The sequence below is a fragment of the Aythya marila genome, assembly GCF_965140915.1.
Source record: "Aythya marila genome assembly, chromosome: 8".
NCBI lineage: Eukaryota > Metazoa > Chordata > Aves > Anseriformes > Anatidae > Aythya > Aythya marila.
In genome coordinates this window covers 30,744,420-30,758,367 of record NC_139049.1, presented here as the reverse complement: position 1 = coordinate 30,758,367, position 13,948 = coordinate 30,744,420, and the positions used below count along the sequence as shown (strand labels likewise).

The 13,948-nt window shown below is 39.5% G+C and overlaps 1 protein-coding gene across 3 annotated transcripts in view; it reads right to left on the bottom strand.

Moving 5' to 3' along the window:
* Positions 1-13,948, bottom strand: part of RAVER2 (ribonucleoprotein, PTB binding 2) — a 34,980-nt gene that overhangs the window by 4,378 nt on the left and 16,654 nt on the right. The window contains exons 4-11 of one of the 3 annotated variants that reach the window (XM_082766156.1): positions 13,303-13,494; positions 11,908-12,034; positions 10,856-10,938; positions 7,283-7,387; positions 6,970-7,081; positions 5,600-5,856; positions 3,278-3,389; positions 2,771-2,916 (exon numbers count right to left, since the gene is read on the bottom strand). In XM_082766156.1, coding sequence (XP_082622282.1) covers positions 2,771-2,916; positions 3,278-3,389; positions 5,600-5,856; positions 6,970-7,081; positions 7,283-7,387; positions 10,856-10,938; positions 11,908-12,034; positions 13,303-13,494 — 1,134 coding nt within the window. The remainder of the gene's footprint in view (positions 1-2,770; positions 2,917-3,277; positions 3,390-5,599; positions 5,857-6,969; positions 7,082-7,282; positions 7,388-10,855; positions 10,939-11,907; positions 12,035-13,302; positions 13,495-13,948) is intronic. The other 2 variants (XM_082766157.1, XM_082766158.1) reach the window with 2 other exon arrangements.

Sequence of the window (13,948 nt, the reverse complement as noted above, 5' to 3'; positions counted from 1 at the left end):
TTGGTGGCAGCATGAGACAGAGAGGAACGCCTCCACTGCATCTGCAACCGCTCTGCTCGGGATCTCCTCTCACCTTATTTAATGGGTTTTGTGGAGGAAGCTGCGAGCTGCCTGGCTGGTATGATCCCTGGGCTCCACTGTGAAATGTAGGCGTGACCTGCAAGCAGGTACTGTAGGCTGGGTAAGATCCACCTGAAGATTCCTAAATGCAGAATGGGACCCGTGATAAACCAGCATGTGAAGGAAAATAGGGTCAGGCATTCATGTTCACTCGATACAGCAATGAGCACTCAGCAGATAGAAAAACATCTGAGTCCCACTCTGCTGCTGAAAACACGAGTGCACAATTCACAGCAGCTCAGGCATGCAGCAAAACGGAGGATTTCTTTTTTTTTTTTTTACTTTACATAATTCCCTTTTTTCAAAAAATGTGTCCTCATTGCTCACACAAACCTAGGGCTATAAAACGGCCTGGGGCAGGCCTTCAACAGCCACCCTGAGAAATAACGTGATGGTGTCCTGTTTCTTGGTAGAGTATTTTAATATCCCCCTGAAGGGAGTAGGTAACTTCAGATGGAGGGATTTAAGGATCCTGGAGCACGGATCCTGGAGGGTGGCTGTGCTGGGACACCCTGCGGAGGGAGCGGGGCAGGGCTGCCCTCCTGGTACCAACACGTGCAGCGGTGTCTGCAGTCCTAAAGCACCCGTAGGGCTGATGGAGAAACAGCCCACGGAGACACGAAGAAAATAAAATTCGTTCTCACCTCAGAGGCTTCATTTTCAAATTCATCGACTCTTGCCTGGGTAGAGTTACATGCCTGAGCATAATACTGATACCACTGCTGAGCAGCCTCCTATAAAGGAGGAAAAAACCTCTTCCCATTAGCTGTCTACTAAGATCCCCTTAAATTAAAACAATTCTTATGACCTCAAGGGACATAAGAATAAATTAAAAGCAAAGCTCTCAAAGAAGCTTAAAAACAGGGTTAGTATCAACAATAAAACTCAAACCAAATATTTAAAACTGCATTAAGTGAGTAAAAGATACCCAAGTCCTTGGTCATTGCTGTGACACGGGAGGAACGGACAGCACAAATGGAGGTGAGTGATGGCAAGAGGCACCTCTGCAGCGCAGTGACACCACTGGAGCTCTTCATGCCTCTACTACTAAAGGTGATGCTAAGTACTCCAACATTGCAATACCACTAACCTTTTTTTGACAGCACACTTCAAGGATTTGGGGATGCAAACTACCTCCAGGAAGCACCAAAATGAACTTAAAGCCAACAATCAGACAACAAAAATATTCAAGATGACGTTAGTGCTTGCATGATACACACGACCACCCACGGGTCACCTCTGCTGCTCCTCCGACCCACAGTTGTCACCAGACCCGATCTCAGTGGGAGCCTGGCCCACACCAAAGGTCCCCACTGCAGCCAACGCCACGCAGTGGCCCTGTCCCTGCAAGCCCTCCTGGCTGAGGGGACACCCTCCTAACACAGAGCAACCCCGTGCCCACCTGCACGCCTGCTCTCTGTCCTCCAGACCCCACCGAGCCTCACAGCAGCCCTGCTCTACCCCCACAAGTCCTGGGGCAAGGCAGGGATCCTCACCACCAGCCCAGGAGGGCAGAGAGGAGCACAGCGTGTGTTTCTGTCTGCCTGCTGTAGGATGAGAGATCAGGAGACTCTGGGGAAGAGGGAACACTGGGACAGGGCAGGAAGAGAGCTAAGCACGGTCAGGATGGGTGTCTCAGAGCACACCCACAAATTTTTACTACAGTCCAGTTCTCATATTTGTTTTGTGTACAACTGCATTTCTACACCGACTGCTGATGGCTAACAGAAGTACAGAAATGTTTCACAAAGCGTCCCAATGTCTGTGAAAACTTTGTGGACGATCTTGAGGAGACTCGGGGGGATCTTCCTGTGCCCACCAGCACCTGACGGAGGTGCAGGGAGGACAGGGCCAGGCTCTGCTCTGTGGTGCCAGGACAGGAGGCCCTGGCCCTGCTCGGGGGGACCCTGCTGTGATTCTGTTTTGCTTTCTGTATTACCACAATTCTCCGGACCAGGGGCAGCACATCACCTTCATGGCCGTGCTCTGACCAGCAAACGGTACACACGGTGAAGAAATCCCAAGCAGTGAATCCAGCTGGCAGAGGCTATGCAAATTCCCAAAGCTACACAGGAACTTCTGGTACACAGAACACACTCTGCTCTGGGATCTAGCCAAAGCTCAAGAAAACTTTAAAACTGTCTTGGGAAGGGAAAGAGAAAAACTTCGTGGTTTTGAAGAGAGACAAAAGCCAAGCTGGAATGTACAAGAGAATCATTATTTCAGCTGACTGAACTAAATTCAGGTTCAGAGGAAGCAATCTTCCAATAGTGATGACCCCACAGCAGGCAACGCACCAGGGCTTTTTGTCAGTGACATCAGGTAAACTTTGTGCTCCATCTGTTCTGTACCTCTGAAAGAGATGAGCTACCAGCGAAGAGGACTTAACAAGGTTCAATCTGAAGAAAAGGGTGGGCTTTGGTTGTAGCAGAGCCTAGGACTCCTGAAGAGCGGTTCGTGATGTTGGGCAATGCTGTTCAACTGCATGCAGGGCTATCAGCCCACGCATACCAACAGGTGCATCAAAGGTACAGAGGGAAAACAAGGAGCAACTCAGGCAGGGATCTCTGAGCAGCCTGCCAACAATCCTGCTACCAGAGCTCTGTGTGACAAACCAGTCTTCAAAACAAAGTACTGCAAAACGACGTACCTGTGTGTACTCTCCATGCTGCTGGGAGTAATTAAAATAACCTTCCATCCCGTGTTGTGATGTAGCTCCCTGAGAAACAGCAGCATCCACGATGGTGTTCGGAAGTCCGGTCTGCTGTGGTGGATTGGAGGCTTTGCTGGCAATTGCTGTGTGTAACGTAATGAATACACACAGTTCACTTAAATTCCATAAATTAGGTTGCACTAATGTAATAGTAATATCCTGGGACGACAACAGAAGTTTGCTAATTCAGATTAGGCTGTGCTTAAAACTGAGCTACAAATAACTGAAAGGATTTCTGTAAGTCTATCTACATCAAGCTAGCCCATCAGCTCTGAAAATCTACCCTTCTAGCCATGAGGATACTACATTGTAATTTTAAGACAGAATTCAATATTTGCTTTGAGATAAATGCTGTGGTCACTGGAATTACCTGCTGAACAGAAGAATGATTTGTACATTTGGATTGAGGAAATTTTCAGCTAAAAGTGATGAATGTTTGCTTACCTGGAAGACATATACCAGGCAACACACTTGCCAAATTCAAGTAGGGGTTGGTACTAAGACGTATTTCTTTTGGCGGTTCTCCTAGTAGTGAAGTCTGTTTTTTCAAAGGAGTCTGTGAAATAATTGGACAGATCAGTGCATTATGTTCATACAGCATTTGTGGAAATAAGATAAGTATCTCCGCATGATTTTGAAAAAAGTCTAGCCCTCTGAAATGTAACAGGACAAACTTTTAAAATAAATACTGGGGACAACTATCTAGACACATTGATTACACTTTCATTGAGAAATGATTTTGTAGGAAAGTTTCTCTTTAAAGTGTAAGTTACTGAGGGACATTAAACAACAAGAAAACCTTTTACATTGAAGTAAATGCAGAATAACCACCATAATGCCTCCAGATGCAGGTAGTCAGCATTTTGTACATGGCCAGGACAAAAACAACTCTAGTCCCCCAGACACAAGCAAATGAAGGGACAAATGAACCCTGGCCTGGAGAGATGACACCATCTGTGATCTGCCATTATAACACATCTTACCAATCACTCTATTTATAAACCCTTACTTAAAAGAGGAAAATGTTTATGAGTGGAAATGAAGCATCAGAACTGACTCACTTCTCCAAACCACCAGAGTGTTTTCCTATGAGGGACTAGGAAGGGTACACTACCCGCTTATGTCCCCTTGACAGGGAAGAGCTCTCTGTGGAAGAGAAGAAAATCTGTAGCTATAGACAGAGTGTAATGGGAGAGAAAAGCAAAGCTCATTCCAAGGGAAAAATCATTGCCAACAGCTGCTGGTTTCAATAACCGAGTGGCTGGGTAAGACAAAACATTACATTACGTGTATGAGCAAGAGATTTATGCACAGCATTAGAAAAAACACCAGAAATACAGAGGAAATAAGTAGCTATGGCAAGTTACATAGCTTGTCTGAAATAACAGAGCTCAAAGATGTTTACAAAGCATTCTACTCTACGTTTAGTCTGCTCGTTTTTTCTAAGTCCATTAAAGAAAAACTCCATTACTTTAATGGATTAATGCTATTTGCAGTAAAATAGCATTAAATCATCAACTTTTCAAAAACTGTGAGCATGGTTTTTGAAGACAAAAAACTTCAGAGTGCTGAAATCCTTTCTCTCGATGCAAGAACAGGCATTTGAGGTAGTAAGACAGCACGACTGTTCAGTATCAGGACAGGGCTTGTGGACGTCTTGCAAAGGAAGTGATTTTTGCTAATTGGGACATCTGTCTACTGCTGCAGAAAAGGAGACAATTAAAACATCTGCCAGGATTTCCGCGAAGAACTTTTCCTGATAAATAACATAGGTATTCATAGAAATAAATGGAGTATCTAGACTTCTAATGGTTTAATTACATTCCCTTTTAACTAAATGAAATGCAGAAATAAAACACTGATTTTATACATTTATACACAAACACAGTGTGTATTTTATTCAAGTGTATCTACCCATAGGTAAAATCCCACTTCATTACAGTGAGAAGTGATTTAAGAAGCATACTTTCTAAAGTAGAATCAAAGGTGTCTAACAAACACAGACACCACTGCTGTGTATAATCTGATCACTTCAGGTGCTCCAAAAACATGCAGGGAAAACTCAGATCTGATACCAATTAATTAAGAACTTGTCAAAGTACTTTTGCATATTATTAAAAAAAAAAAAAAAAAAGTAAACGCATAGATCAAATTCTGTTAGTGACAGGACATGCTGAAAAAACGTCAATAGATCATTTTAGTCCAACTTTAATCCCATCCCATTCCCCTCCTGCCTTCATGGGAATAAATGTGAAAACTGATTTTAGACTAAGAAAATGTCAGCTATGCCTAAGTTTGTACAGATTAAAAGTGGAGAATTTACACACACACACAACATGCACCATCTGGAAGCCCAAAGGCCCTATGTACCGGCAGAATTGCTCCTGATTAGTCATGTCATTCAACCACAAGTTCAATTTTCAGTCTTTAAAAGGGACACTGCCCTTGAGATAATTTCATCATCAAATACTATGAGGCATACACAGGGGAAAAAAAACCCTCTAGCACTGTAAAAGATTCCTTTGTTAATTCATTTGGACCACCAAAGAGCATTATTGTTCTCTCTATAATTCATAACTGAAATGACCTTAAAATGTCTCATGAATGATCCTGTGATCTAACAAATTTTAGTGAAGAAACACAATAAGCAGTCGCAGTTAACTCTAAAGGTTATTCAAAACCAAACAAACAAACAAACCCCCACGCAAGAAAAAACCATGAGAAGTACCACAAGAAAAGGAACCGACTACATTCAGTATTCCTTACCCCCAAACTTGTATCAGTGCTTTTGAGTTGATTTTGCTGTTTGGCATGACCAGCCCGCAAGGCTCCCGCAGGAAGATTTGTTAAGGTCTGATGATAAGGCTGTGATCCTGAGACAACCGCTTCGGTAGCTGATTGTTTCTCTGGAGCGTTATTTTGCCCTGGTAGAGCTTGTCCAACAATGTGCTGATTCGGAAAGAATGGCAACATGCCCATCCCTGCTGCTGCTGCTGCTGTTTGAATTGTAGGCAGATTAGATGCTGCAGTCAACCATAAATGGAGAAACTTTTCTGTTAGACAAGATTTATCAGTACATTTTGTTTGTGGTTTTTAAGTGATGCAAAAAACACTTAGAGATCTATTTTACAGCTGTACAAGAACACTGACTTCTGATGATAGTTTTTGTACTTTTACCATCCTAGGAGCAAACTTTGTTTAAAGGTAATTCTATAAAAGAAAACTAAAGAAAACTATAAAAGAAATTTACTTTCAAAAAACCTCTGAACAACATCTTTAGAGGGTCCTGTGCTGGAAAGCTGGGAAAACCCCTGACTTCAATTTGTGTTAGTAAAATTCTTTACAAACTAAACAGCTAGAAAGTATCCTCTACAATTAAAATCTAGACATTCAGAACAGGTTTCTTTTTTTTTTTTTTTTTTTTTTTTTTTTTTTAACTCCCACAAGAAAGGTTTTCCTTGCTACTGGCTACTACCATTAACTTAACTGCATGTGGAACTGCCGAAAACACATCTCTGTGGAGGAAAGAAGAAAGATGCTCTAAGCAGTATCACGGCTCATCTTGCTTCATAGAAATTGAGGGCATCACTGACACAAGAATTTGCATTCAAAATTGGTATCTGTCACAGACCAGATATTAAACCTTAATAAACTGAATGCTAAGAAACTGTTTTTTCCAGTACTTCTCCAGCTACTCAGATTTATCTTGGTTGAAGTAACAAACCCCAAAATTCTGATCCTAAATATAACATATTCCACATGTACTAGCATGGCAGTAACTGAGCAAGCAGAGTTTTAAAAACACCTGCAAATATTCAACAAACGGCACAGAGTGCTTTTTCTTCCTTGAGTATGAGGTGAGAGAAGTCAGGCACAACAAAGCAAGGCATGTCAAGTTCGAATGGCAGTAGCAGCCTGCTAGATCAGCAGGCTATAGCCAGTTATATAGCTATATGCCTCGTTAACTTGCCTAACTATATAGCTACATGACTTGCTTTATTGTCTAGCTCTATGCCTACCTTCCTGTGCAGTAACAAGGTTCAAACACATTATTGCTTTTGGTAAAGTGGGAGAAAGTAAGGTGTTTAATTTCAAGGCATTTTTACTGATTTGGTATGAAATAAAATGTCATTTACACTTAAGAGCTTCTCCACGGGTTCCCATGCCTGAAGTCACTGATGGCATTACTCCTATTCCCAGTACTGTCTGAAGTAGCATTGTTGGAGGTTCTCCCAGCAAACCCGGTTTCTATAAGGAAAAATAGAAAACCATGTAAATTATTAACATGTCTGTAGCTATTTCTTACAACTTTCACATTCAGTTACTTTTTACATATGCTAAATAGTTAAATTATACCAGATGAAAAAAAAAACAAAACACACCACCACACAATTATTTATCAGTTCTAAGAACATCCAAAGACAGCCAAAATTAAAGTGATGACCTTACACTATTGGCCTGGACATTTTCAATCTTCATCAGTTGCTGCTGTGGCAATGGCAGGTGAGCAGGGCTCTGCAGCAGTAAGTTAGATGCACTGCCCAGAACTGAACTCTGAAATTAATAAAAAGAAGTGTCAGCTGACAGTCATGGAAAACAACATATTCTTGAAACATTTTCAGATGATACTGCTTACAGAAATTTAAACTACTTTCTGAATTAATACAACAAAGGAACATATCTATTTCTTCCACATAATTGAATTCCTGATTCACTCACAGCAAGTGACTTTAAGTTCTTTCAACCTCTTTCTCCCAGCTATTTTTTTCACCTCACAACCACAAATATGTTTTCTGATGGCTTTTAAAGGATCAAGAGTATAGTCCAAATATAATCCAGACTCCACTGAAGCCCCTGTGTCTAAGCCAACAGGGAAAGTTAGATGTGTTTGAAGCCTCTGCAGACAGACTAGGCCAGGCAGAGATATGGGAGTTACCTACAGCATGCCAGTAAGAAAGATGAGACACAAGGACTTCAGTGGATTCTGAGCTGTATGAATAAGGACTTCATTGTTTGTTAATGTTTGCATTGTGTCTTGCATTGCATTTATAATACATAATCTCTGTCAAACATCTACACAGTTTCCAGGACTGTTATAACTGGCAGGGACTCTCAACCCTTGCTTTGCAGTTGCCAACCAGTATCATTACTTTCAAAGAGGAATATCCACATATGTTTTTATCCCCCCTTCTATTTGGAATTATCTACATGAACCTCTCTTCCAGAAACATGAAAAAGCTGACAATTTGTTGGCACCGTGACTTATAAAGTCTACCAAATATTAATAGTTTTCAACCAAAGTTTCTGGACCATCGGTTGCCATCACAACTGAGACACTTCATCAACAACCTTGGGGGCACCGTGGTCAGACTCTGCCACTGGTATATTCAGCAATCTGTGCTCGGGCTTAAAAGAAGACTTACGTCCACTCTGTATCACAAAAGCACGTTGTAATTCATGCAGCTGAACACAGGCTTGAAACCATTTTTCTGGCAGCAGCTCCTGAGAGTGATTTGCCAGACAAAAAATGAGTTGCTCTACAAAAATTCTTGTACAGCAGTACATCAAATCACAACCAGTAGAGCCTTCCTTGTGGTTTGAAACTTCCTATACATGAAAGGTCACCAAAGCCAGGTAAAGAAGCTAAAAAGATGGCAGCTCTCAGGATGTACGGCTTTGCAGATCTTGCGTTCCCCTGCAACACGCCTCACACATATTTTCATGCCTAAGTATCTCTGTGTAGTAGGGTCAAATTCATAAGGGTAAACCCTCTCTAGGCCTTTAACGTAGTATTTTCTTAAACAAATTCCTTCAGAGCTTTTCTAACTCTTTAAAACCTAAGACAATACACCAAATCAGAGTGTCACACAAAATCTGATGAGCTACAGTGCTGGATTCTGGACTCAGAAACATGCAGCCTAACACAAAGGGCCATATATACATCAGTTGTGCCTCTGCTGTTTTAATTGTATTAGCAATTTCCAGTAGAAATTAGCCATGGCTGTTTATTGTCACTAATGCACGTTCTTTCTAAACTTCATTATATCAATAAAGAGAATATGCAAAAGTTTAACTGCAAAACTTTCAGAAATAAAAGACTGGAAAATCAGACTGGTTAGATTCCTCAGAAGAAAGTCTCTGGGTTAATAAAGACTTAGTAAATAGCTGGATGACTCAGGAAAACATCACTGCGGCAGCTCAAAACGCATTGTATTGGCACATGATAATTGTAACTAAGAGAAATTAAAAGAAAAAAAGTTAAAAGTCACGCTACTTCCAGAGCTGAAAGAGTACTGGATGAATAACCACTTGTTCAAATTTTTCTCTGTTGATTCTTTTTTTTTTTTTAATCAGTTATTTCATAATGTTGTGGCACAGTTATTCTAAAAATATTGTTTATACTCATTAAATTACTTTACAAATCTTTGAACATAAAGCAGCAAAAACAAGACACACAGGAAGCTGAATCAGCGTGTGACTGAGGAGGTGGTGGGGAGAGTTAAGCCAAGACACTGTTTGTTCTTGAATGCTCTATACTGAATTTTGGGACAGTAACAGCAGTGACCTGGTTCTCTGGCTTTAGAGAATACTCTGAAATAAGTCACTGAATAACAGAAAAATGTGCCTAATAGAAGGATCTGGGATAATCAAATCACTGTCAGTAAAATTCAGGTTATTAGATCAGGTTTGGAGCTAATTAAGTGACAGGAGGCTCCCTGGAAGTGAATTAGACAAGTAAGTCCATCCAAAAAGAAATAACTAAGTTGTTTGGCTACAGTACTCTAAGCCAAAAACATTGGATCATCATCAATCACAGTTAGCTGTGTAGAACATGCCTCTCTCCAGCTGTGATTAGAAAACATTCACATTGCCTTCCAAGGAAGCATAGATTCTCCAAGAGAGAGCCCCAGCAACTAAATATACCAATTGAAAATGTCATTTAAATACAAGAAGTATAAGCAAATGATGATATTTTTTTTCATTGCACAGGACAAAAGCAATTCATTTGATGGGGGAAAATTAAATAACTTATTTCACATTCATAATGGATATATTCACCCTGCGGTTTTTTAGCACAGAAGAAACAGAAAAGCTAAATATACTTAATATAATGAGTAACTCTGTATTTTAATTTAGTCTTTTTAAAGATCTATTAAGTCTATGTTTGCCAAAAGAACAGCACAAACAAGAACTAATAACGAAGTGGATTTTTAAATGGGAATTTCTGAAACATCAGAAATAGTAAGTCAGAACAATTGACTAGTCCCTCAAGGAGGCTTAGGAATATCCCCCTCTGTTAACATTAATTACATATTTTGGCTCCTGGCAGAGCTGGAGAAATCTCTGACAGAACCTCGACATAAGGTGGAAGCTACACTGGCCAAATGAACTGCTACGGTTATGGGCGCTATGTTAGCCTGTTCTCACTACTTTCTAGGACAAGTTCATGCCCAATATCCCTTATAGGAGCTTTCAGAAATTCCGGAGTCCATACGGAAGTCCCATCAACTTTACACCGAATTAGATACTCTGAGAACACCTGAAGCAGCCTGTAGCCCTTTGTTTTGTTTTGCTTTTGTTGTTGTTTGTTCTGTTTTTTACTAAGAGCTAACATTTGCAAGTTACTATTTTTATGGCATTTATAGCACATCAAAATGTGCTAAAATCAAAATTCTTTCGAGCTTTAAAATGAAAACATTGACGTTAAACTTCTTGGCTTGAATAAAATAAAACAATTAAGTTTCTGTATGAAGCACATGTAAGTAGCTTGACTTTTTTTTTTTTTTCAGTTATTGCTACATCAGCAGGTGTTAGCAAATAAAAAGCTAGGCTAAGGTAAAATACGTCACTTGTGAATAGCAAGCAATCTCCTGCTCTTACATCACCGTAGGAACCTCATCATAGAGTGTGTTTTTTAAAAGACTGCTTTAGTAAGCTCACTTGATCTTAGTTGCAATTTTTTGAAAAATTTAAAGTATCTTTCATGCTGAGATCTCCAGAAACAACTGTTTTGACACCTACCTGATGAACTTTATTCAGCTGTAGAAAAGGAGGGCCAACTGCTGTATTTATAAGGTGAGGAAAACCTGCAGTCGTTCCAAGAACTGTTTTAGAAACAAGAAAAAGTTGCAGTGACTTTATAAGTTAGGCAAGTAATGATCTTTATAATAGTTATTCTATATTTTTTAGATTTGGTATCCACAAAACTTTCCAGTATACTATGGGGCATTATAACGAAACCTTTCAAAGCAGACAGCTTTGATCTGCAATTAACAACACATTAGAGATCAAAAGTACTTTCATGGAGCTCCTCTAAAGCTGGCAGTTTAGCTCCGAGGCAGAAATGCCTGCAGCTGATTGCCAGACCAGGGCATTAGCCAAGGTGCTTTGAAACGCATAGTCACTTCCCACACAGTCTTTGTATCTTCTGATGTTACTGTGAATACGGAGAAGTGAGAAGCAATGTATTGTACTTGTAAATAAATGTATTGTATATGTAAATACTGTAGTATTTACATCACAAACTTAGCCGTCCTCCACTTGAGTCTTCAAATTATCCGTCTCCACTCCTACTCCTAATACCGTCACTATCTGGAATACGATGATTGCTTAAAACATTTATTCACATCCATCCTAATGGGACGGCAGAGAATGCTTTGGGCTAATGCTGTTCTTACTGTTGTGTACAACAATGGTAGCATACAAGAGAATAATGACTTTAAACTGGAATCAAGAGGAGACTCTCAGACTGCAAATTCAAATCCCAAATCAGATTTAAAGTTGCAATTTTAATTAAATCTGCAAAAGACATTTCATTTTAAGCCTAATTCTGAATGACACTGAGAGACCACAGAATTAATGTAAGAACATTTCTATAGCTAACACTATATTCTACCCAGACACAATAACCTATCAAATCATCTTTTTACATTGTATAAAATGTAATAAAGTATCTACACAAACACAGTGTCTACACAGATTCTGAAAGAGCATAGGTGCTTCTCTCCTTATCAGAAAGCCTTGTCTCACTAAGAACAGGGTTTCTTTATTAACCCCTTTGTAAAACAACTTACCAGGTTTAACAGCATGTCCACGCAACTGGGGCTGCAGTAGTATTTGCAACATTGCTGGATTGTTAAAACTTTTCATAATCTGCACTGCATTCGGCTCTGGAAGCAATCCTTTTCTGTTGTTTCTCATCTCAAATTGAGAGATACAAAAATGTTACAAACAGGAGATAACAAAGAATGCATTTACATCCCTGGAAAAAATCTATTTCCTTGAGTAAGGAATCACAAAGATCGAAGTTCAAACATCCAAATCCCAAACCTAAACAATCAACTCCATCCACTTTTGTTCTCTAGAGCTAACTGGCAATACCTTCCAGCACTACCTCTCCTCAGGTAATATGAGTGTTGTCCTTCTCACCTGTCTTTCTTCACCTTTACTACATTTTTACTTTCACACTTTTTCTGTTGCTCCCTAACATATTTAACAGCATCTCGATGTTTCCACCCCCTCTCCAAGATTTTTTGGAGTAGCTAAAGGCATAAATCACAGGTCAACATGGCAACTTACACATTACAAATTATTATTTTTTGGATCACAAAGAGCTGAAAGTTGTGTAACATTAACGTACATATTTTATTTTACACAAAAAAAATAATCCAGTCATCTGCTTCCCTCTCCCCTGCTCCTTTTCCCTCAAATGAAACAACTAACAAACTACTCCTCCAAAACTTCAAATGTATCGTTTTCCTGAGAGGCATTTCTTTTTTTCCCTTTTAACCAAGAAAGTGTTATCAATAAAGGAGGATACGAGAGGCAGTGTTAACAACAACTCATGCTATCTTGTAATAGCACCACGCATCTCTTTTATGAAGATGTGGGCTAAAGCTCTCAGAAGTAATGAAACTGTTCTGCTTCTACTTTAAGACAGCTTCTTGTAACACTTATCAAATCCCATTTTCTAGGAAATAATTTGATATGACAAGTGGGTATAAAAAGCTTTCTTCTATATTGAGCATGAAATTAAACTATTTCTCCTACCTTGAAATTTATCTTAAAATTGACAAATTCTTGTCTGTTTTAAACCAAAACTAAAACTCTGTTTTAGCTCATCAAATGTCTCCACCTTAATTTCCTTTTGTTTTGAACTAGAACAACTTCTGTTGCAGAAAATTGATTTTAATGAAATCCCAAAGCTATGCAAGTGTAACTTTGTAATATCTTCTAGCCATATTTCACCCTTCCTCCTTGCAGTATATTGCCTTCTTTAGCCTAGGAAAGAGACTGAGTTAGGCTGACCAGATAAAAAACGATAAACAACCAAACAAAAATCCCAAACAACTAAGGCTTCCAGAAGCTTGGCTACTTTTTGTAATGCAAAGCAGTGAATCCCTTTCACACAACACATGCTGCTCAAGGTATAACAAACTCATTCTGAAAACAGTTTTGCAAAATCTTACCATCCTTTGTGCTGCTATAAGTGCTGCTAACGTGCTTCTGCCTGGCGCTCCTGGAGCACAGTAGGACACCTGGATTCTCTTCCCTTTGATAATCATGCCATCGGTGACTTCTTGCACTTTCTCAGCCTGCTCTGCAGTTTCGTACTCAACCACTGCAAAGTCGCCAATACAGCTGTCTTCATCCTGAGCAAACTGAAACAACATTTCACAACACACTGAGCAAAACCGAGAATTTCAGGAACCATCTTGAAATATTTTCACCTATCCCCTGCAAAATACTTTGCTAAAAGTTGACGTACTATGTTAATGCCTACCCAAATTATTATGTTTCTTTTTCAAATGTGCTAAATATAAGTATCATAGCTTCATATTAGATATGGCATGCGTGCTGTGTCTACTTGAATTACCACCTTAACTTCCATGTAATCTCATGGAGAACCTGAGTTGTGAAATATATTTAACATTTATTTAACAAAATAAAAAGGGTGAGAAGAAGAATTTAAATACAGCTGTGTTCTACATTTTTATTTTTATTATTTTTTATTTTTTTTAATTATTTTTTTTTCAGGATAAGAATTATAAACTCTTTATTGTTCAGTTTTCAAGCCTACAATAACACAAATGTCATTCATCAGACTGCATGATA